The following is a 24,676-nucleotide window of genomic DNA, read 5'->3' as shown; positions in this document are numbered from 1 at the left end:
TTTGACAGATGAGGAAACCAAGGCACAGAAATGGCAGAACTGGGAGAGGTCAACCAGCAAGCGTTTTGGGGACATTATTGTTGTAACTATGACATATGATACTATCAATAGGGAAACTGCTCATGGGACGCCGAGGCGGGGAGGGGGGCTAAGGGGGGGTCCCAGTGTGAGGACATGAGGACTTTCAAACCTGGGAGCCAGAGCTCCCCCACCACCCAGACTTATGAGCTTTTAGCAGCCTTGAAGCCAGGCCTGTGGTTTTGGCAGAGGAACAAGGGACGCCCAAGTCCCATAGGGACGGAAGGTGAGGGACAGAGCTCGGCGGAAAAGCGTGAATCTCGCCTGAGCTGAGCATGGCTGTACCTTCCCTCAGGTTCATGATCAAGACGCCTCTTCTGGAGCCCCTTGTCCGCACCACACAACCTATTAACCAGTGTAGACGTACACACACACCTGCCTGACACTCCTTTTATTATTGCTTTAGTCTCCCAAATAAAGCAAAGAGAAAGACCATCTACTAAAAGCCATACCGATTGCCCAAAGCTTTACACACATGACCTCATTGACTCCTTATAAGACAGGTGCCTTTCTATCCCCATGTTACAGATGAGAAAACTGAGGCTGAAAGAGCGATGCCCTGGCCAAGGTCGATGGCAGAGCTGGGGTTCGACCCCGGGCGTGTGGCTCCAATTCCAAGGGCCCAGGTACCTGCCCTGGAAGCCTGACTCGGGAAGGGGTCTCCGCAGGGACCCTCCAAGTGCTCAGCCCATTCGGTATGGTGGGAGTTGTTTTTTTTTAACCAGAAAAGAAATCTATTGAATTAAAAGAGGTTTCCATGAACACAGGTGATGTCAGAGAAACACGGAGAATCAGAAACAGGAGTGGGCCATATTCCATTTTGGCCTCCCCAGGAGTGAGATGAGCCAAGCCCTGAACTCAAAGCACGGGGAGGCATGGGGCTTCCTCCTTGGCTTAAGGGTGAGAAGCTCTCGGAATCGAATCGAAAACCGAGGTTTGAAAACAACCAGACCTGAGTCTGCTACCGAAACAAGACCATTCCAGCACCGACCAGAAGCCATGGAACCTGGCCGGTCTGGCACAAGGGGTGGCCTGCAGCTGTGGGCAATTCTGTGGGTCATAAAAGTAATGACAATAGCAGCTCCCACATACGGTGCTTCCTGCACCCCAGCCAGTCCTAGGGCTTTAGTTTAGGAACTCTTTTCATCGTAATGCCAAACCTATAACATTGTATTATTACACGATAATATCTCCGTTTGAAAGATGAGGAAACGGAGGCAGAGAGGGTCAGACACTTGCCCGAGGTCACACAGCAAGAGGCAAGGAGCCAGGCCCTGAAACGGAAAAGGATGGGACAGGAGAGACGCAGCACATCCGGGGCCCTCAGAGACCCAGACTCCAAGCTCTCAGCTTCCTGTTCCCAGCCCTGGGGCTCCCCCAGCAGCTCCACCCACAAACAAGCCCATCAAGAAGCAGAAAACAGCACCGGGGCCACTGCCTCCGGCCAGGAACAGAGCAGAATGTAAAGTCCTACTGACCTGGTTGGAATCCCTGCTCTGCTAGTTTCCAGCTGTGTGACCTTGGACAAGCCACATAACCCATCTGGGCCTCATGGTCCTTCAGGTTCAGTGGGAGCAGTGACAAATGTCCTGTCTCCCGACTCATCAGAATAGGGGCCTAGCAATGGCTGCCATGCGCACAGAAGGGGCTTCCCAGGCCCGTCGGCAGGCTGAGGGTACCCCAGGGCGGAGAGGCGGACACCGTGAGCACTGGCACGGCAGGAAGAATGCTCAGACCGAAAAGTGGGCCCCAGCTTTGCCAGCAACTTGCTGTGTGGCCTTGGGCAAGTCACTTTCCCTCTCTGAGTCTCGAGCACCTCACCCTGTAAGCACTTGCTCTGGGTGAGTGGAAGCCTGCAGAAGGCAAACGGGGCTGCCTGTGGGAGGCCTGCCTGTGGGATGCCTGTCTCCTGCGACAGCAAGAAAGGGGGGAACCATTTTTGGAAATGCCACAATACAGATCAATAATGTAATAAAAGCCCCCAGAGCTTCCTGGGGGCTCCTGGCCCCTCCGAGGCAGGCTGGGCGAGGGGAAGATTGAGATGCCTCACACATCCTTCTGAGTCTGAATCACTTCTACTCCAGTGCCCTTCAGAGGCTGGAAGCAAGGTCACTGCGTCTCCCGGGAGCTCAGGATCCAGCAAGGTGCAGGGGAGAGGCGGGCAGGGGAGAGGTGGGCAGGGGGAAGGTGGGCAGGGGCAGGTGGCAGCCTCTGGTCCTCAGGCTCCACCTCTGCAAATGGGGCTTAAGCCATCCTCCAGCTCCAAGAACAACGGTATCCGACTTGGCTTTTCAGGGAGAAGCTGCACCTCTGGGCATCCCCAGGCTCAGCCCCCGTCCCCCACTAGCTCTGACACCAATGTGGGCCGGAGACAAGTCCCATCACTTGCCACAATGCTCTGCAGGCCGCTCCTACCTCACTGGCCCCTCGGGCTTAGGCTGAAACAGCCATAGACAGCTGGGGTCTCCAGGGGCCGTGGGACCTACCAAGAGGCCTAAGGGGGCAGACCCCTGCCACACAGGTGACATGGTCTTATTCCCATCAAGACAGGTGTACGGATGGGTCCGTGTGCAAATGCAAGGAAAGGCCCAGAAGCCCTCACTGAGACGTTATTAAACAACTTCAGAGTTTGCTCTTCTCTCTTATCTGCAAAGAACATGCATTATTTCTATCATAAAGAGGTGGTGGAGAAAGCTAAGCTTCTTTTTAAATCTACCTGTTGGCAAAATGTACCCCCGTGTCAGGCCTGTGCAGTTTCTGCATGTTGTATTTAAATAATTCACTTTCCACCCTCCGAGCCCCAGGGCTGACACTCAGCTCTGACTGGGAAGAGCTCCTACGTCCGACGTCAGAATCCCTGGGCCCCGAGCCACCTCGGGCCGGCACCACACAAGGCTCCCGGCCCAGCCCGGGGGGCTGCCATGAACTCCGTCACTCCAACTCCAAGGCCTGAGCCAGTTAACTGTTAACACAGCTTCTGAAGGCTGTTCCAATGATGCAGGCAGGGGGCGCGGGAAAGGGGGTCCTTGGGCTGAAGAAATAAATCCTTCACCAAAGAGCCGTTCCCTCCAGAGCTTTTCCCAAAGGAGCCCTACAAGTCACGGCCTGGCGTTCTGAGCAGACACCAAGGACGTGGCTTCCAAATGTTCCCAATGAGTCAGGAGACGCCTGGGGGTAACTCCAGGCCTCCTCCTGGGAGGAAAAGCCCGTCTGGATTGATCGGGAACGTTCTCACACACTCACATTTGGGCACCTGCTTCGGGCCCAGCCCGACACCGAGCGCTGGGGACACAGACCCAATTCCTAGCCTTCAAGTTCTCATTTTGGTGGGAACACCACAGGCGCCAGTGACGAGGGGACACAGGTGCCATGAGGCTGTGAGGAAGGTCCTCACTGTCAAGGGCAGTTCAGGGGAGCATCAGAGGGGGGAGGGGTAGAGGGGGGAGAGGAGAAGGGGAAGGGAGGGGAAGGGGGGGCCAGGGACGACCTCGGCTCCCCCCAGAGCTGGTCCACAGACAACCCAAAGGGGTGAAACCCCGTTCACCAAGACGCTTGTGGCACAGAGGGAAACATGGCCCACAGTCCATCCGTCCGTCCGTTTGGGGACCAGTTCAGAGCCGATGAGCCAGGTTGTGGTCTCTGAACCAGAAAGGAAGGACCAGATACTCGTCTCCTCCCATCGTTGGTGACGCGAGCCTCTCTGAGCCTGGCACTTTCCCGTCCAGGCAGGGAGACCAGACGCGTCAGCTTATCCCAGTTGTCCCCGAATTACTGCTGACACCGGTCTCTCTTTACTCAACACATCCTAGTTTTGGGGAAAAAAATCAGTCACTCGACCCGTTTCCCCATTGAAGCTTCAGAACAATCTTCAGAGGTCTCCAGGGAACCGCAGCCTGCCGGCCAGGCCAGCACAACCCGCTGTCACACCCGAGTCTCCACCTTTCCCCCCGGCTTGCCCACGGCCTCCGGTTACCTGTACTGCAGAACCCCCGCCATCACCCACCCACCTCCCCCGCTTAGCTTCCTCTATAACCCTCCATCCACTCCCGGGACTCCCACCCCCATCACAGTCCTTGGCACAAACGGCCACCAGCCTGTCTGCCTGCCTCTCCCCACCAGTCTGGGGGTTCCTTTCAGGCACGGCTGTGTCATTAATCTCCGAGTCCTTCACCTGCCGGCCAGCACCTGGCTGCCAGAGGCACTCAATAAATAATGTTTGTTAAGTTAACGAACTGCCATGGATCACGGCTGCTGTCAAAGCCCAGGGAGTCAGCTAGAACTATGTGCTCCTTTCCCTTCCTGGTCCCAGCACGCTGCAGAAATGGTTAGGCCCCCCCACTGACCGGCCAGGGGCCCTGGGCCTCAGAGTCCCCAAGAGTCACAGAACCAGGGGCTAACCCTGTCGGTGGTCTCAACAGAGCCTTGCAGCTCGGACGTTCTGCAACCCTGAAGTCTGGACTTCCATCCTTCCTCAGATTAGAAATCGGGCCCAGAAATATCTACCACGAGCCTCAAAAAACCTCTGACCCGAAAACGTCACAGGTAGGAGCTGAACCTACAAAAATTATCACAACCCCAAGATGTACACACGAGGACGTTCACCACAGCAGCTTTTGTAATGAAGGAAAACTGTAGACAAAGCACGGTACACCCTACATGAAACCGCCACGTGCCATTGAAAATCAGGTTTTCGTATTTAATAACATGAGGAAACGGTCGCAACGCGTTAGGTGAATAAAAAGGAGACTACACAGTAACAGCTCGGTTGTACAAAAAAACTAAAAAAGGAAAAGCAAAATCATACACATTTGCACACACATAGGGAAACGTGGACAGAAAATTCACCCAAAATATTAACAGTGGTTTTCTCTGGGCAGTGGGATTGCATTCGTGGGAAATTTGTGGGATTAGATGAGTGCACTTGATATAGTTTTCACATATTCTTCTACAAACAGAGTCAGGAGGAAAAAAACAGCTGTTAAAAGTCAACCCTCCGTTGCCGAAGGCCAATGGTAGGTAGTGGGGAAAAAAGCTGAAAATTGGGGAGGCTCCCATTTCATCAGAGCCGTTCCCAGAGCTAGCGGCTGTGTCTTTGGCGGATGTAACTGATATAAACCTGAGGAAAAGCAGGACGTGGGCCCAGAATGGAGCCAGGACGGTCTTCTCCCACTCCAGGTGGCCGAAACCCCCGCCATCGTCCATTCTCCATCTCCTTCCTATGAATGCAAAGACAATTTCGGGATTTGTCAACGGCCCGAGAACCCATCCAGTTGCACCCACGCTTCTCCAGGCCCGAGTGGGGCACGGCAGACAGAGCAGTCCATCCGAGGTCTGTCTGACCTCCCTCCCGGGCGAGGGAACCGTTTCGTAGGTCACCCAGCCTCCGCTTGCACACCTCCAAGGACTGGGAGCTCACTACCACACACACAGCCGGGCCACGCCCATCGGCGTGGGATCCAAACCTCCCAGCCCAGCCCACCTTACTCCCCTCGGCCTGTCCTCTACCACTCCAAGTCCTGCCTTGTGTCCTGTCCGAGGATGGGGCCCACAGGCGACAAAGCGCATCCCCTCACCCTGTCCACCTCTCGCCATTCAACGGGCCCTTTCTTCATCTCAAGCACAGCGAGCGAGGCAGCATTTATAGCTCAGGAATAATCGCATGTTAATTCCTTTCTGCAGATTAGCGGCTGGAGTTTCAATTCCCTCCGCCCTGAACTCGGAAATGGGGAGGCTGTGACTGACACAAAGCAAGGGGCTGCAACATGCACGCACACGCACACGCACACGCACACGCGAGGCTCAAACCCAGCCCAGAGCCCCAGCCCCGAAGTGATTCTTACCAAGGCCTCAGAAGGACAAGCCATCAGCCCCCAACTCCCTTCCTCTCCGGTTCTCCGTCAAACCCAGCACCACCCTCCCCCTTCCAGGAAGACCCCCACATTCACTTTCAGGTGAGCAAACCTCTTCCCGCCAGGTGTGGGGTCCACATGAGAATCTACCCCGTCCTGTCTGTCCTGTCACTGTGACACCTGAAGCAGGAGCTGATCTGTCGTCCCAGGAACTTCAAGGACAGGTGTCATTTCCACTCACCAATGGCTGAGCAAGGCCCCACTCCCCACCCCTCACACGGCCATACACCCCCTCCTTGCCTTCCCCCGTCCAACCACTATTCTCAGACAGTCCAGTAGGAGGCGGCCACCTCCCTTCAGTCCACTGAGGGACAGTGTCTGGGCGTCCTGGGAAGGGACCTGTTCTCTGGGTGGTGGAGAAACGAAGCCCACTCTTTGAGGAGCAGGGGCAGCCCCTGGTCCCCACACTCACCTCCCCGACTAGGCTGCCAGAGACCAAGCTCCCTGCTCTCTCAATACCAGAAATGGGGACGGGACCCTGTGTCATCACCGGCTTAAAAGATGTCATCCAGAGGCTGGGAGGCAGGCGACCCCACGAGCTGGTCCCCCTCTGACGCCCTCCCTTCCTGGACGTACACACCGGCCGCTCCCTCACTGCCCCGCTCCCCCCACCCCAGGACGGTCCCCCACACCTGGATGCCGGCCCTGAAGAAGCTGATTGGAAAGAAGCTCCCTAACCAGTGTTTATATAACAACAACATAAGCATTTTATTTTTCCATTAAGCTTTTTAGTTTCTTAGTATCACAATGGAATGATGAGAAAACAAGAACAAAAAAAACCCCCCCGAGTCTGCAAATCTCTAACACAAAGCAGAGACTTCAAGGCAATTGGGGGGGTGGGGGCTTGACAGAAGTGCCAAACGGTTCCTACTTCACGTTGCTCTTCAGCCGGCTGGGCCGGGATGGGGGTGGGGGGTGGAATGGTGAGAAGGTGGCACTGTCACAAGCTGTCCTTGGCATTTGTCTCACGACTGACACACGAAGGATTTGCACGTCCCGCCCACAGGACTTGCCGGGGCCTCACGGGTACCTGGCCACACGACCCTCCGTCTGCCCCCAATGCCCTGGGCACCCCAATGAGTGCTAAGACACCCCCTGAGGCCAGTTCTGGGTGCAGGAGGAGCGTGGAGGAGGGTGGAGGGCGTGAGGGTCCAGGGAGTGGCCACCACCGTCCCGGAGTCACCTGGCAGAGGTGAGCTGGTGCAGTGGTAGCGGCAGCAGCGGTCCTTCGGGCGCCGGCGGCCCCGCCTAGAGCTTCACGGTGCCGGGGGGCAGGCTGTCGTTGCAGAGTCGGTAGTAACGCAGGTCGTTCACCAGCCTGTGCACGTTCTGGGTGAACGAGGGCAGGTCCTGGATGGGAGGGGCACAGCTGAGCCCCCGGCACCGTACCCACCAGCCATCCCTGCCACCCCGAGTCACCCACCCGCCATCCCCGCCACCCCGAGTCACCCACCCACCATCCCCGCCACCCCGAGTCACCCACCCGCCATCCCCACCACCCCGAGTCACCCACCTGTCATTCCCAGCACCCCAAGTCACCCACCCACCCGCCACCAGCACAGCTCCCCCCACCCGAGTGTGATCAGGGACCCGCGAACATTTCCCATGACTGACGCGCAGCTCCCACCCCTTCCCACGTGTGAGCAAAGGTGCTGTGGGGGAAAGAACGCAGCTCGCACCTGCCCGTGTGCGTCCGGGCCACCTCTGCCCAGAACTCCTCCCTCACGCCTGTCGTCCCGAGCGTGTGCCCAGGCCACCTCCACCCGGGGACTCCCACCTTGCGTGTCGTCCCCACCCACGCCTGCTGCATGGGGTCCGTTAGCACCACCACTTTAAGGATGAAGATGGTGAAGCAGAGGTCACGGAACTCGCCCCGGTTACGAGACAGGAGGGAAGGAGGTGAACACGCGTGTGGCTGCAGCGTGCGTCCCTCCTTCCCCAGGGCCAGCCAAGCCACGTCCTCCGCGCAGCCCCCGTGACAGTGACGCCGACAGCAGCCCACAGACTACGCATGGAGGGCGCCCCTCGCAGCTGGAACCCCAAAGCCCCACGCAGCACCACTTGTCCTTCATTTGGGGTTCCTGGGAGCCCCACTGTAGGGCCAACTGTGGAGCGCACATCGCAGCTCTCTGGCTGGCTGGGCGCGCCAATGCGATGGCTTCTGAAAGCCCAGTGACGGGGGAGGCTCCGCACACAGCTCTCCTCTGCCCCCACCACCTGGCTAACCTCCACTCCTCTCCAAACGGCAGCACAAAGCGCACCAGCGCCCAGACGGCCCCCGGACGCTGTCGCTTCCCGGCCCAGCCGGCAGGTCGGCGCGTCCTCCCGGCCACCAGAGCGGCCTGCTTACTGCGCTGCTTGTGGAGCCACAGCCCCAGGCCTGACCTGCTCCGGGCGCCCCAGGGGTCTGCAGCCCTTCGGGGCCTGGCTTCACCTGAGAAACGGGGTAACAACAGGACCCACTGAGGCGTGGCTGCCAGGCTTCCCAGCAAGACGCCTGGGAGGCAGCAGCATGTGGCTCCCAAATGCCGAACCTAAACTTCCTGGTGGGACACGCGACACGCGACCACGCTTCTATACGTTTAGTAAGCACCCCAGGTGCTCTGATGCACGACTAGACTGGAGACCACGGCTTTCGATCAAGAAGCTGACTGATGACGACATCAGTAGAAACTGATCATTGAATATTAGCACCTGACCTCTAGTAAAAAAAAATACCCAAGTGGCTGCAGTGAACTTCGAGAAGTTCAAGAGAGACCAAGGTAAGTGGCGGGAAAGAAAGATTCCAAGACAAAGGAAAGCAGGAGCTGAGCCTAAGGAAAAGCTGCCCTGACACCAGCACTAGACGAGCAGGAGAACCAGTCTGCTCCAGCACCAGCCCCCCGAGATCTGGAGAGGAAGCGAAGCCATGGGTGGGCCGCACGAGGTGGGGCGGGCGGGTGGGCGGGAGAGGTTCTGTTTCCTCAAGTGCGAGGCGCTGACGGCCGGAAACGTCTCCCGCAGGGGAGCCCGTCCACGGACCGGCACACAGCAGATCTAACGGCCACAGGAAGGAGGCCCCAGGAGAGGAAACGCGGGCGCCATGGGGCCCGACACCCAGCGTCAGAGCTGTCACCCCTGCTCCCACCCAAGGTGCGGCACAGGACGGGACAGCTCACCAGACCTTCCCCGGGAGTGCGGGCTCCTCCCGGGACCTGGCAGCAGGTCGGGCCCTCTCGCCGGGCGGGGTGGTGGGGAGGAGGCAGGGTCCATCTCTAAATCTCTAAGCCTGGGGCCCCGAGAAGCAGTTCGGAACAGCCATCTTCGCAGCCCACGACGCATAGGAACCAGCAGTGTGGCCCCAGTCAGATGTGTGCTCAGCGGGGGCGGTGACCAAGAGGCTGAGACTACGCAGCTGGGCCGCCGGGGCCAAACAGGGGCGCAAACAGGGGCCCGGCGGCTGACATGGGGAACTCGGCGCTGCTGACGCCCAAACGGGGCCAGCACGGACCCTGCATCCAGGAGCTGCACGCGCGGCGCGGCCGCCAGGGGCACAGCCCACACGCGGAGGCAGCCCGCCCCCTCACCGAGCGGGCCGGGCGTGGGGGCCCACGGCCGTCCTCCCGTTAGCCTGGCCGCTCGCTCCTCACCCGGTCCATCTTGAAGTTCCGGCCCAGGACGTTTTTCTGGTTGGCGTCCACGCCGTCGCAGCCGCTGAGGAACTCGGGGAGGAAGGCTGCGAAGAAGCCGTCGAAGTCCACGGAGGCCATGTTGTACACGGCGATGCCGATCTCCTCCTGCAGGAGGTCGTGCGACCGGTGCACCAGCACCTGCAGCAGCACGTTCACGAACTGGAACAGCATGGTGGTCCGGAAGGGCTTCTGCACACAGACAGCGGTGGGTGATGGCCGCGGGCCGCGCAGGGGGCACGGAGCCCGGGGAGGGACGCCTTCTGACGGGCTCTTACCTTGTGGTACAGCTTCTGCTTGGTGTTGAGAGTCTCCAAGTAGAAGAGATTTTGTTTAAACAGGTGGATGTCAGGCTGAAGAAAGGACTGTCCAAAGGCCTGTCCAAGGAAGAGAGACCACCGTCTATGAGCAGCACTGAGACCAGGCCTCCGGCACCCCCGAGACGGAAGAGCCCCCACCCCACAATGGCTCCTTCCGCCACGGCGGGGCCACGGGTCACCGTCTCGAGGCTTCGGCCTGTCGGCACACCTGTTGGACACCCCCCCAACCTTGGCTCCTAAGGCCTCCCCGCTGGGCCCCACTTCCTCTCTTGGTCTCTCCCCGCACCTTTCGTTATAAAACCCTAGACCCCTCCACGGGACGTGTCTCTGAAGCAAGAAGCTGACGACTAGTCAAACCCCGGCGTCCCCTCAAGTCGACCACCTGCACCCCTCAGCTGCCCGCTCCCCGGCGGCCCAGGCCTCATAAGCCAAATCCGCAGCGGCTCCTTCACAGCCGGCTGCCTCTGCCTTGGCGCTAAGCAATAGAGAATTTTTAAACTGCTTTGCAATTTCTGGGCTGTAAAAGTTACTCGTTCAAGGGCAAAAAGACCCCCCACACACACATCAGAAAAACCCAAAAAAGCTGTGCCCCGACAGGCAGCGGGAGGAGCGGGGGAGGCCCTTAGAGTGGAAACCTGGGGTGTGCAGGGCAACCCCTGAAACAAGCTGGTGGCCCCTCTGCCGTTCCGTCCTGGGCTCCTGAGCTACAAGAAGGGTCTCAAGACCCCTGCAGCCGTGACAGCATCTCCATGCTGCCCGGTGGTTCTCATTCACTTCTGTTTTTAACGTCGGCTTACTGAAGCATAACACAGTAAGTCACCCTTCACGATGGAATTCTGACCCCCACAGCGGCTCACCTACCGCCCTCACCATCAGGACTCAGAGACACACACCTGCAGCTCCTCCAGGAAGTTCCCGCACCCCCCGCACCCTGTGGTCAAGGCTCCCCGCGCCCTGGGCCACCCCTGCTCATTTCCCATCCCTGCAGGAGTGACTCTTCCAGAAGGTACATAATGGAGTATGTGTGCGTGTGCACGTATTGGTGGGGCGCTGAAGGGAAGACACCCTCTTGCTTCCCCGTGAGGAAAAACACGCACTAAAAAAAGCAAAAAGGAAACTTACTTCCACCTAAAGTTAGAACACACAAGTCACACAGCTCCGTGCAGGACACGCAGGGCCCCTGGAAGGGGACACGGACGGACGCCCTGGGGAGGGGAGGCCGGCCCTGTCCTCCCTGGCAAGGCGCGGCCCGCCCCACCGGGCAGCTCTCTGACGGGAGCGGACTCACGGGGAAGCGCTCCGCCCAGCACGGCACAGACAGAAGTCTCTTCAAACGCAGCTCACGTCCCCCAACCCCCTGCCCCAGACTCCTGTTCAGTTCCCTTCCAGTTAGGGGGGCCCGGTGACGGGCCCGGTAACTGGCAGGCAGTGTCCTTGCACTTGGGGACACAGTCTCTAAGGCAGAAGGGCGGACATCTCTCCAGCATGTGCACGTGCCAGGTGCTCTGTGCGCTCATTTCCCCGCACAACCCCGTGAAGTCGGCAGTCTGAACCCCAATCCGCCGATGGAGACCCTGAGGTCCCAGGAAGTCACTCAGCTCCGCGGAACTGGGAGGGAGGCTGAGCTTCAGCTCTAAGGCTGCAGGGCTTCGGAGACCGGCCCTGTCGCAGTGGCCACTTTAGAAGAAAGGGACCAAGTGCCCGAGAAGCAAACCAAGGACGACAGTCGGCCGACCCCAGCGGTGTCCCGACCGAGGCGCGTCTGGCCCTGGCTCAGCGGGCACCCCCAGCTCTGCCACGTACGGTACCTGCATGATGGCGCTGAACTGAGGCTCGTTCTCCATGGGCTCCTCGGCGAGGCCCCTCTGGACGCTGGCCAGCACGGTGGACTTGAAGAAGTACCTCCAGTTGTGATGGAGCGTCCGGAAGAGGAGCTCAAACAGCTCAGCCTTCACGTCAGGGGAGGGGCGCTGGGGACACACACAGGCCTTCAGACCTTCCCTTCCTGCAGCGCGGGGAGCCCCTCAGCGCCGGGCCCAGAGCGACACAGGCCGGGGCGCAGCGTCCCACCCCACCCCACCCCACTCCTGTCCTGTCGGCCCCCACGGCGGCAGCTCACACCACGAGCACATCGGCAGAGACCGGCCACGTCTGAGACGTTCGCCTGGGTCAGCGCCAGGGGCCCTTATCTGAGGGAAGCACTCAGCTTCTCAAGCTAAGAAGGGGCTACTAAATGGAAAAACAATTAGGAATATGGATTTTCTGTTCAGAAAGCAGCTGATGTCACCGGCCACTTCATCAGGGTTCTGCTGCCCCTTTTTCCAGGATAAACAACGCTATCCCGCTAACCTTGTGACTTTATGCCACCCTGGAGGCGTAAAGCACATCGGCCTCTATAGAAAGGGAGCGAAGGAACACTTAGGAGCCACAGAAAGACTCGTCTGAGGGCCTCCGGGAGGAGGCGGCGTGCAGAGCTAACCACTCTCTTCTACCGGCAGCTGCCGTTCTGGGATGAGGAGGGAAGAGGGGGGCAGGCTCAGCATTATTTTTTAATTTGACCAAAAATCTCCAAATCACTGGAAAATATGACAGGTCACATTATTCCAGATGTCTCTGTAGAATTCAAAATTAAAGCCCAGATATTTAATTCAGCCTGATTAAGATGAAACTGGACCTGAAGGCACAAGCTCCCACGGCTGAATCCTTAAAGGGCCCACATGTTTTAATGACGCAAAGCCACGGGGCTCATTTAGGCCTCGGTGTGGGCACTTAGAAAGGTTGGCTCTTATCTGCATAACTACTACATAAAATTGAGTTAAGTCAACACAGTGGCACCTCAGTTTTCGAACGTCTCCGTTGAAGAACATTTCGGTTTACGAACTGTAAATTTTATAGCTTTAAATTTTATGGATCTATGGTATCATTAGATAGTAAAATTCATGCTAAATTTGCAGTTTTAGGGGTTGATTTGAAAGGTCTGGTACGGATTCATCCATTTTGCATGACTTTCTATGGGGAAACCGCACCTCGGTTTTCAAACGTTTCAGAACTCGAACGGTCTTCTGGAACGGATTGCGTTCAAAAACTGAGGGACCACTGTACTTATTCTGGATCTCGTCAAGCTGAGTGTCCGTCTGTTCTCTAAGAACAAAGAGCTTTCCTGTGAGAAGGAAAGCTGTGAATCATTCCTTGTCACCTTGAGGTCAAGGATTTTCATGGCAGGACAGGACACCTGTTAAAACGTTTGCTACAGAAAACCACATATTCACCTCAAGTTACACACTTCGCCTTGGGAGACGGATCTGATCTACCCACCAACCTCGTGACAATTCTCGCCTGCTCACACTGGACTAGTTTAACTGACTCAACCAAAATAAAAATGCTGAACCGAGCTAAAGGCCTTCTTTCCTGGAAAACAATCATTTATAAGAAAACTGGAACAGCCAACTGGCTTTACAACCCAAACCACGTCCCCTGACGTTTCAATCTGTCCCCGCCCGGGCGACGGGCGCCGCCGCCTACCTCGGCAATGATGGGGTACACCTGCTCCATGCACAGGGAGACGATACTGGGCAGGAAGGGCTTGAACACCTGGCCGGGCTCCTGGACCACCACCTGCAGGATCTTCAGGAACTTCTCGACCACCCGGCAGCCGGTGCTGCCCTCGTGGAGGATGCTCTCAGCCAGCTGTTCTCTGCAGACAACAGAAACCACACGAGAGTAGCCAAGGACAGCTTTCCCTGGGGCGAGCACCAAAACCACCACTGTGGCAAGGGAAGAAGAGGAGCAAAGGGCCCCCGCCTCTACAGGCAGGTCGCATTCACTCCTTCTCACTGGAACTCTGAACACCAGGGCGACAGCAGTGTGCGGTTACCTGGTAAACATATTGAGGAACGTCTGTATGATCTGCTCAGTGAAAGGCACGCCCATCTGGACTCTAAGGCCTCGGAACAAAGTGAGGAAAAAGCTCAGCATCTCATCAGTCACATCTAAACAAAGGGACAAAACAAAGGATCAGGCGCGCGCACGGGGACGAACAGAATCCCTGGTCGACGACTGCCTCCTGCCATCGGCACTACCCTCTCTAAGGCTTCCTGCTGGAAGACACGTCCCAGCACCATCAGAGACGGCGTGGAAGTGGAAAATGATTAGGGGCCCGCTGAGAAACCAGCTCGGGGACAGCGAGCCTCTGCCCGGCACCTCACCGGGGGGAACAAAGCCTCCCTCCCGGCCTGGCCTCAGCGATGCTCGGTTTTCACTGCAGGTGGATCATTTTGTGAGCACACGGTGTAACCAGTCAATGGGTCAGCACCCCGTGCCTCAGCCATTTCTCTCTCTGACCAATAATCCCTGCAGCTGGGATTAAGTCAGGGTTAAGTGGCTAAAAGTGGATCGTGAAGGTATATTCGGATTGTATGGCCCTGGTCCATTAAATGCATTAACAGGAAATATTGACTACATTTAATGTGGTTCCACTTGCAGATCTAAACCACCATCTTGTACAGTATGTTTCGGCTCTAGCCATACAAACTCTGCTTACATGAGGCAATCAGTGCATTTTGGCTGACTGAGAAGCTCCCAATATTCTTCTCATAAGACTGACAAGACGACGACTGCAAATGACTCAGGAGAGCCAGGCACGTGCCTCCAGGAAGCCAGCGACAGTGACAGAGTGGGGTGAGGGGAACCATCTCAGCAAAATCCCCCTTGTCGTGGAAGTGAATGACCAGCACTTATGGAAAGAAGTTCTTTCCTCGCCTGTGTACTGCCCCCATTCCTCCCACCCACTTACGCCCCGTTCTGGAGGAGGCAAAGCCTTAAAAATGAAAATGAGGGCCACAGGTGTGAGGCCCGTATGAAGGCTCCAGGGGGCCCTGGCCCAGGCCCCACAGAACCCTCACTGCCCTCGGCCGTCAGTGTCAAGGCCGGCCCGGCCCTGCGCCTCGGTGGGCTCCGCAGAGCTAAGCAGTCTCTCTGACCCTCACCAGCAGCCCCCGCCCCACCCGAGAGGCCTGCCTGCCGCCAGCCCCTACCTGACTGATGAATAAAAGCTGGGAAGAGGGCCAGGGAGACCTGAACGGATTCCTGCAGCGAGTGGTAGCAGATCTGGCGGGACTTGGTCGATTCCCCGGAGACGTTCTCCACGATATCTTCCAAGACACTGAGTGTCTGGTGGATGATCACTTTGGCTGCAAATCAAGAGGAAGGTGCAGGTCATGACTTGTCTGAAGACACAGCAGAGTAACAGAAGGAACAAGGGTTCCTTGGGTAACAGAAGGCAGAAACCTGCACAGGCACTCAGAGGACAGTGACGACGTCCTGCCAAAGGAATCCCCAGCCTCTTGACTGAGCTGTCTCTCTCTCTCTCTCTCTCTCTCTCTCTCTCTCTCTCTCTCTCTCTCTCTCTCTCTCTCTCTCTCGGTATCTCTATTTCTATATCCTTTTCTTTCATTCATTTTTCTCCTTTTCACCGTTAGGACTCCAGTTGCCTGCTCAGCTTTCTCCCCCTCTAGTCTGCTTCTATCCACCAGAAACAAGTCCACAGAGAAGATGAAATGTACCCTCAGGTTAGGTGTCTTGGACTTAATCAGGACTCTTAAAATGGTGAACTGACTGGTGAGAAAATAAGTGTCGTAAGATAATTACCGCAGGCAAGAATGGATACATGCAGGTCAAACACTCCCCTTCAACTCCAAATATGACTCTGCCTGGTAATCCACACAGCACCTCCTGTGCACGTGGTGAAAATATTGGGAAGCCCTGAAGGGAGAAGTTTCATACACGTACCGCTCAGTGCAGGCTGTGTGACCCGCAGAAAGAAGGTAAGAACTATTTTGACAAGGGAGGTGATTTTTCACATAGGAACTTCGTCTCCTGCTTTGAAGAAAAAGAAGGAAGATCCCTTCCTGCCCCAACAAGGATGCACTCACCACCACTTGCAGCGAATGGGAAACTGCTGCAACCTCCAACTGTTGTTCCCCAATAAACTTCGGTTCAAAACATCCTCCCGTTTCCTCCTAAAACCACATAAAAGCTTCCCTTCCCCCTGTCTTTCCAGATGTGCCTGTAGCTTGCTACAATTTGCTCATCCCAAACTGCAATTCTCTGCTATTCGCAAAGAAAGCCATTTTGCTGGTAAAAATAAGTGGCTATTTTATTTTTGAAGTTGACATTACGTGGTATCAGAAGTGGTATCCAAAGGAGACGGCCCTGAGCAGCTGGTGAGGTCGCCACTTGAGCCTCCTGAGCTCTGCACTCCCAGGAGTGCTGCCTCTCCGTGCGGTCTGGTCAATCTGTGCGGTGCCGAGCTCCTTCCCCTTGGCTGAGCCCTCCGACTTCATCTGGGATCTATTTAAAGGCTTTATCCTTTCGGTTTGTATGGAGACACGCCCTTCCTGGTGAGTACTCTGTTTGGAATTGCAATGGCCATTCTGGGGACCCTTTGTTTTAAGTAAGTCCACCTTAAGGGGTAGAGTACCCTTAAAAGAGAGAGAACTCCAAACCTCTCAGAGACAATGAAATGTATCCTTTGGTAGATATGCAGAAGCTTCAAAATGATAAAATAACTCCAGAAACAGCTCTAAAAAGGATCCTTACAGCATGCAAATTTAAAAAAATCTTTGCTATGAAACTTTGACCATCTGAGCAGGTAACCTTAACTTACTCCATATCTGCCAGAAACACAATGTGGATCCAACTATTCTTTTGAGTTTTATGCCTGAGACATGGCTGATATTTTAAAAAATCTGTGTCTATCTGTATGTCTATAAATGTATGCGATATTTTTCTACCTTCAGATGTATTACCAAAATTGGTTTGTAAAGAGCTCTATTTAATGGGCTTTAAAAAATTAAGCATTTATATAAATTAAGTATACTCTCAGAAACATAACAGAAACTAACCCAAATGAATTTCAGGGGAAATACTCAATATTCACGTTAGTGCCAAGTGGTCGGTTTAATTAAAATACGCATGGCTTTAGAATTATTAGTGTAATACTTTTATGTTATCTAGGTTTACTGAAAATCAAATAAGTTCATATTATCTCAGTTACAAAATTTGCCAGCAAGGAAATAACTTAAGATGATGGTTAGCTGTGTAATGTCTAATCCAAGCATAACTGTTAAAAACAATTTAAATAAATGCAAATAAGATCAAACTTTATACTAAGTTAAACTAAATAACAGATGTTCACTGAATATCTAAATCATTTCCAAATAAAATAAACATTGAATGTTAAACATAAATTTATCCACTTTTGGCACTTTGAGTTTTATATAAAAAATGTTTATTATGAGAAAGAATGTACCTCCAAAAATTATGAAACGTATTTATAAGTTTGCTGGTCTACTACTACTGGATGCTATTATATGATAAACCGTTCACAACTGCCTGCTTCCTAGTTTTCACTAGAAAGCAAAGATTACAAATAGTTTAAAAAGTTGGAAGAAGAGCTAAGAATACAAATGAACTACAGAGAAAACATCAAAACACCAACACTGATAAGCATAAATTAAGTGCACGAAGTACGGGCACTGAAGCTGAGAGAATGGGAAATCAATAAGAAGCAAAGGAACTCGCCTGCGGACTTTCTCCCACTACAGAGAGATGTACTGTAACTTCTTGTTCTGTAAATTGTGATGTCAGCCCCCCGCTGAGTTATGATTAACATTTACTGAAACAGAAAACATACATATTATCTGTGTTTGTCAGTACTGACAAACGGATAAGGTATATCTTTAAGCCTGTCTCTAATTTCTAGATCGTGGATTGATCGATATGTAAATAAGAATAATTTTATCAAGTGCAAAATGGACGGCATGCATGGCATATCCTGAAAACAGGAAACACACGTCAATTTGATAAACTCTTATTTGATACTTAGATGATTCTGGATGTGCAGGTATATGCTGGTCCATTTATACCCTGTATTTCTTGCTGTGAAATGACCCCACGTCTGCCAGCCGGCTGAAGAGGCCAGTCCAAGAACGACACCTTTCAGTCCTGTATCCACAGCGCCAGCGCCTCAGTCCAGGCTGTAATCACGCTGATAGGCTCCTACTTTGCTGCCTGTCTTTTCAGATTTGTCACCAGGCAGTAATCTTTATTGAAAAGAACTTCTCCCATTCCTTATGACTTGCAAGACTGAGGATTCTGGTCGTGGCTTCCCAGGTCTTTACAGCTCTGCCATCAGTTTAGAAGTTGTCCCGTCTTTCAAATCTTTATTCTGCCGACTCGACACAGAGCTATCCTTTTCGGCATTATCGTGGGGCTCCTACTGCCCCTGCCTGTTCTAATCGTTATTCTAACTATTTATGTCGAAAAAGTTTATTTCATTTAATGTAATGCACAGGCAGTCATGCTGTTCTCTAGGAGTAAGGCTTCATTACTCTGAACAACTGCCTTGGATCACTTCTTTCCTAGACCAGATTTGTAAGTTTTTGAAATTGAGAAAATAACACTTAAATAACACTGAAATTATTACCCCCCGAAAAAAGCTTTTTTACAAAACTACTGGGAAATAATAAGGATGAAAGAAAATGATTGTATATGAAAAGTAGGATGTGTATTTTTTATGAAAAAAGGTATGAGGACTAGAGATGCATTTTTTGGAAAGGGAAAAAAAAGAATTTTGTCCTCAAGTAAAATGACTATTCCAAAACAAAAAAGAAAAAATAGAGGACATCACCTAATTGGATACAAAAAGTTACAGAAGGTTTATGGAAAAGAAATCTTGAGAAAGGAATTTTGTCTTGACCGCAGATGAGAATTCCAATAAGCACCTATAGTCTGCTTGTCCCCAGATGCAATTCTCCTCTATTCCCGAATGAACTCATTTTGCTGGTAAAGGAACGGGCTATTTCATCTCTGAGTGTGACCACGTCTACTGCTGACGTGTTTGGGAATAAACTGCCCGATCAATCTTGGGCCTAACGGGCCTGTGGCTTGACAACGTTTTCAGTTACTGTCCTTGCACCGGATTGTGTGCTGCTGACAATACATACTTGTGACAGCAGCCTGACGTCTGAGCCACTGGATGACTCAGACAGCACAGGGGGCAGAGATGGCTCAGCACCACGGGCTCGGCCCACAGCCCCACCCTGCACAGGGGCGTGGCAACCAGAGACAGGGTTCAGAGTAATTCTGGCCCAGTGTCTGGTGTATCAGAAGGTCCAGGAGAGGAAAGCTGCCGTCGTTCCCCAGCAAGGGTGGGGTGCTTTCCCCCTTACACATGGTTTGCCCAGGAAGCCCACCATGGCTCAGCCAGAGAGCTCCAGAGCTGGGCTCCGAGAGCTGCTCTCCACTTGGCAGTTCTTTCTGGACCGCACGGACCCCCGAGCTCAGCCTGTGGGGGGCTGACACGGCTTCCAGGGAAGGGTGCAACAGAGAGTCCATGCTTGAAGGTGGGTGGAATCAGCTTTAAGTCCTGAGTTCATCAGCTTTAACATTCTGAGTCTCGGTTTCCTCATATGAAGAAGTGGAGAGATGACGCGGCCTCACTCACGGGGCTGAGCACGAGAGGAGAGAGCGGCTCACACAGTCGTGGTCCACAAAGGCTGGTCCCGGGGATGCTGGACAGTGAATGAAGGCCCACCCGCCCACACGGCTGATCACGGAGCCATCACGCACCACGACCACAACACGGGCACTTTCTGAGCCAGGAAACTGCACCGAGCAGACTTTTCCCCAAGAATTACACACACGAGGCACAAGGAAAGCAGTTTAGGGAAAGGCCAAGAGTCAGGGAACCAAAATCTGACCTCTGACGTGTATGGAAATTGAAATGAGAACCGAGATTTATTCACAAAAGTATACAAGTAAAAAAATGAAAGCACCATTAAATATGTAGTAACGGCACAGGTATGTAAATGGTGGTACTGCCCCAGGCTAGGCTATTATAAGGCAATGAAAGACTACGTTTTCCAGAAGAAAAGGGGCAGTGTGGGGAAGAGCGCAGGTCTGGAGCCGTTCAGCCCCACATCCAACTCCTGCCCCAACTCTCCCTCTGATCCGAGCACCTTCCACCTGCCAGGCCCGGGGGTCACGGTGGGGTGAAGGCACTGTTACAATGGAGAGAGCAGCGGACACTGCCTGAAGCAGGCAGGCACGCTGAGTATCCAATAACGGGACAAACAGAAGCGATGCCACAGGCAGCACCCATCACCACCTGGGTGGTGTCCCCGCCAAAACCTGCGGGGGACGATCAGACAGAACAAGATATGGGACCTTCTACCAAAAAAGGCACGCCAGGACTCTTCAAAGTCAAGGTCACGAAAAAGAAGAAAGAGGAATGCTTGTCTATATTAAGAGACTAAAGAGATCTGGCAACCAAATATAACACATGATCCTTGACTGTATCTTAGATTTTTAAAAAGCAAAAAAAGGATATTTTGGGAAAATCTGGACAGGGTCTATGTGTTAAATGACATCATAATAATGTGACAGACACCGCTCGGTTGTGTTAATGGTATGGTTATATTAAGAGGATATCTTGTTTTCAAAGATACAGGTTAAATATTCAGGGAGAGTGTCAATGTCTGCAATTTGCTTTAAACAGCTCAGTGAAAAAGAAGAAGTATGTGTGAGTGAGGAAGAACACAAATGTGGCCAACTATTAACAACTGGTGGATACTGGTGAAAGATACATAGTTGTTCATTTTCTTATTCTTCCAACTATTCTGCAGGCTTGAAAATTTTTCAAAGTTTAAAGTCGGGCTAGGAAAAACTTTCCAGGCCTTCATTTCATCAGTTGGAGGATGAGGGTAAGATATACCTGACAGGACTATGGGAAGACTAAATGAAATAACGTGTATGATGTTCTCAACCCACTGTCTGGCATGCAGTAAACACTCAACAAATGTTAACTATGTTTTTAATTACATCCACTGTGGAAATCATTCATGTTTTTCAGCAAGTATTTCCCACATGCTGGCATCACGCTTTCAATCCCTCTGAAGTTAAGCCACGGTCATGTAACCATGCACTCTAGCCAACGAAATACAAGTGAAAGTGGTAAGTACCACTTCTAGGCCGGAGCTTTACGCACCACTACGCGACTCACAGGAAAGCACTCACCGGAAGGGACCCTTCAGAAACCTGGGTCCTTGAGTGAGCAGGAGCTCCCCAGCCCTCCTGCCCCAAGCTGGACATGTAGTATCAACAGGAAATACAGTTCTCCCTGCATTAAGCCACTAAGCTTTTGGGATTGTTTGTTACACACACCATAACTTAGCCAGTGCTGACTGATACAAGTACATGTAAGATAAAGTAAAAAAAGACAAACTTCATAAAACACGATTCCACAGTAATTATATGTAACACCCGAGCAAGTTACTTAACCTTCTCATACCTTAGTTTCCTCATGGATCAAGTCAGGATAATTCACAGTACCTAGCTCATAAGGCTGATATGAGAATTAAATGAATTACTGAGTCTAAAACACTTGGGATCAGACAAATAGCAGACTGTGACAGCTGACGCTGGCACAGTCAGAGATGTGACGATGGAGAGAAGATGGCCAACGCCAGCATGCCCCCACAGAGCGCGCCCTGAGCACGTCAGCCATTCTTACGCAACTAGGTAACTATAAAACATATTTGAAAACAGGAAAAGGAAAACAGGACAATTAAAATGGTGACTTTGTAAAATACTAAAACTGTGAGATTTCAGAGTTTCTTTTTTCCTCTCTATACTATTCTAATATTTCTGTACAATGAGCATATTTCTAATGTTCCTAATTATAAGAGTAATTTTCTTTAGATGTTGAGTATTTATTACTATTTCTAACACTTCACAAAGTATTTTGTTGACATTCTATAATGATGTTATCCAGTAAATGTCCCATTATTTCCTTACTGTGAAACTGATCATATTTTAGAAGTACATCTAATCTTTCAGGAAGGTTTTTCAGAGAAATCTGACTCCTTCTACTTCACTACTGAGTACTCCTGATGGATTTTTTCCTCCTCCTTTAACATAAACAATCAACTTAAAGTGCCATTTGTGAAGATATCGAGCTCTTGTGAAGCTCTCTGAAATATCTATATTTGGAGAAAGGTTAAAACGTTTCAAAAGATAATTTTTAAATTCTTTGCTCCCCAGTGTGTAGAGGTGAACTGCTTCGCTTGCTTGTACAAGTATCTAAAATAGATCGGTAATCCCTCCAGGACTTTTTTTTTATCCACAGAAGGTACCATCAATAGTGCTTCCAATAAACATTTTTCTTATTTTTTACATTTCAAATACGAGAAGGGGCAGCCTGCCCTCAGAAAACAGACCCCGCTGATGTGTTCGCTGAACCCCACAGCTAAGTGGGGTCTCCCCAGGCTGACTCTTCCCCGTGACAGCCATGTGACTGCGCACAGAGAATTCACCTCATGAGCTTCAGGTGCAAATTTCAGCTGCCACAAAGAAAGAACACTGCGGCCCTGCTAGCTCCCCGGGATGTCCCTGCCCGGCAGCCACTTACTGTCATCCAGTGGCATCTTCCTCTGTGGGGCCACCGCATTGGCTTTCAGGTTGCGATAGTCCCGGGACAGTGCGGAGATGAGGCTGGCATGGTTGATGGAGCGCACAGGCCACTGCTGCTCATTCTCGGGGAGGTTTGGCCACGGGAGCAGCAGGATGTTAGAGAGAGCACGGCACACCAACACCTGAGCCTGGAAGAGACCCCACCGCATGCATCATAAGATGTCCCAGAGCACCGGAGAACAGAGCGGCCGTGCCGCACAGCCCTGGGTACCCGAGCTCAGGCCCCAGGCTTCTTTCTTAAAACCTGGACCTGGGGCTTTGCTTCAACTCGGGAGACCCAGGGAGGAAAGAGAAGGGGAAGCATAACACCAGGGCCAGCCCCAATAACCAATCCTGGCACCGTCACTTCCCCTCTAATCTAGTGCTTGCCCCAGCAGAGGGACACGTCTGACCCTGCCTCTAACTGGCCTCCACAGCTGGCTTCTGACACCCTCTGAGGAGCTCAGAAGAGCGCTGGTGGCACAATCGCTTCCCATCTGTGTTCCCTGGTGCCAGCTCAGCAGCCAGGGGCTCGGAAGGAACTGTCTTGCGGGGCCTCCGACCGTTTGGGTTGTTTCTGAGCTTCCAGCCTGAGCCTCCCAGGAGGACTCGCGCAGTAGCAGCCACACTGCCAGCTCTGACAGCAGCACGGCCGCTGTGCGCTACCAGGAGCACTGCTCCTGCGTGAACCAACACGCTGACTGCCCCGTCAGAGGGCATTACAGGCGGGCACGGAGGCTGCTCAGTGCCAGGCCTCAGGAAAGCCGCCCACGTTGGCATGGCCATTAAGTGCTGAGTGCACAAAGCAAGGCCAGACTCTTCTCCGCAGCTTCCCCAGGGACGAGCCCCGGCTCCGGTGCCCCCAGGTGGCCCCGTGGCCTCACCTTGTCAGCGAGGCGCTGGGCAGAGGCATCCGTGATCCTGTTGAACAGTTTCTGCACAGCGGGGATGCTGATCAGGAAGACGGGCCTCACGGTGGTGGCCAGAGACACCAACAGGTGGCACGCAGACAGCAGCAGCTTATCCTGGACCTGAAGGGGGCGGTGGGGGGAGAGGACACGTCAGCTCGCGGCACCCCCGAGGGACCGGCATGAGAAGAACTCTGAGGAGGCAGCCACGTTGGAGCGCGCGGGCTCTCTCTGAAAGGCGCTTTCCTCCGGTGACGCCCATCAAGAGGCGTCCTCTTCTCTGCCATGTGCACAGCTCCTCCCGCAGGCCAGGACCGCCACCTCCAGCTCAACAATCTACAGTGGTTCCCCGTCAGCCTTAGCACCATATGCCAACCTCCTGGGCAGAGCAGCCGAACCACTCGGGACCAGTCACCTCCTTCCTCTACTCCAAGCAAACAAGACCCCTGGGCCCCGCCTCTGTGCTCCGTCAGTCCCCAGGCTCTCCACTGCCTGCATTCAACATGCCAGTCAGAAACGGGATTCCAGCACCCTTCTGCCCTTTTCACATTAGCAAAGGAGAGAACTTTCTATAGACAAGACTTTATGCCGGGAAGACATGGTGAAAACAATACACAAAAGCGTCAGGGGCACGTAGATGTGCTTAGGAAAGAAACATTACTATAATTTCCTGGGAGCACAAAATATCCCTAACTTTTCACGCTACAATACCGCCGATTCTAAGGAAATTACCTAAAAGGAGCAAGTTACGCTCATGAATGCACGCACTTTAGAAATATTTGCAATGGCTGTTTTCAAGTGGCAGCTACTTAAAAGTCCAGCAGTAGCTGGGGAAATTATGAAAACAGCCCCTCCATGGGATATCATAACTCGTTTACAAATTACAATGATAAACACAACAGAAAGCTGCAGAAAACAGTTCGTTATCCTGTCAATAGTGGCACAGAATGCTGTGTGTGATTGAAACTATAGGACAGAGAAACGAGCATCTGTACGCTCTGGTGACATAAGCTGGTGTCTTCCTGGAGGATAACTTCCTAGAACCTACTGAAGTTTATGTGGACATAACCTTCCACCCAGCAGTTCCACTCTCAGGGACCCACCTACAAGGGTCCAACCTCCGCTAACATGAGCGTTACAATACATCCCACTGCAGAGCCACAGGAGGCAGTTTGCAAAACCGACGTTGCTCTGCACGTGTAAAGGACGCCAAACCACACTGCTGGGCAAAGGAACCCGTATCTCCAGGCATCGGCCACTGTCAGTGACGTGTGTAAGAAGAG

The 24,676-nt window shown here is 53.1% G+C and overlaps 1 protein-coding gene across 1 annotated transcript in view; it reads right to left on the bottom strand.

The window, feature by feature from the left end:
* Window positions 1-6,698: 6,698 nt before the first annotated feature.
* Window positions 6,699-24,676, bottom strand: part of XPO6 (exportin 6) — a 99,518-nt gene continuing 81,540 nt past the window's right edge. Inside the window, exons 16-24 of the mRNA XM_033101239.1 lie at window positions 23,370-23,516; window positions 22,445-22,634; window positions 15,009-15,164; window positions 13,850-13,964; window positions 13,498-13,669; window positions 11,784-11,945; window positions 9,934-10,032; window positions 9,617-9,847; window positions 6,699-7,337 (exon numbers count right to left, since the gene is read on the bottom strand). Of these exons, the coding sequence (XP_032957130.1) occupies window positions 7,236-7,337; window positions 9,617-9,847; window positions 9,934-10,032; window positions 11,784-11,945; window positions 13,498-13,669; window positions 13,850-13,964; window positions 15,009-15,164; window positions 22,445-22,634; window positions 23,370-23,516 (1,374 nt within the window). The 3' untranslated portion in view covers window positions 6,699-7,235. The remainder of the gene's footprint in view (window positions 7,338-9,616; window positions 9,848-9,933; window positions 10,033-11,783; window positions 11,946-13,497; window positions 13,670-13,849; window positions 13,965-15,008; window positions 15,165-22,444; window positions 22,635-23,369; window positions 23,517-24,676) is intronic.

This window comes from Rhinolophus ferrumequinum (assembly GCF_004115265.2).
Source record: "Rhinolophus ferrumequinum isolate MPI-CBG mRhiFer1 chromosome 15 unlocalized genomic scaffold, mRhiFer1_v1.p scaffold_54_arrow_ctg1_1, whole genome shotgun sequence".
NCBI classification, from domain to species: Eukaryota; Metazoa; Chordata; class Mammalia; order Chiroptera; family Rhinolophidae; genus Rhinolophus; species Rhinolophus ferrumequinum.
Note: the sequence above shows the minus strand (reverse complement) of the source record. Positions and strands in the feature narration are given on the sequence as shown.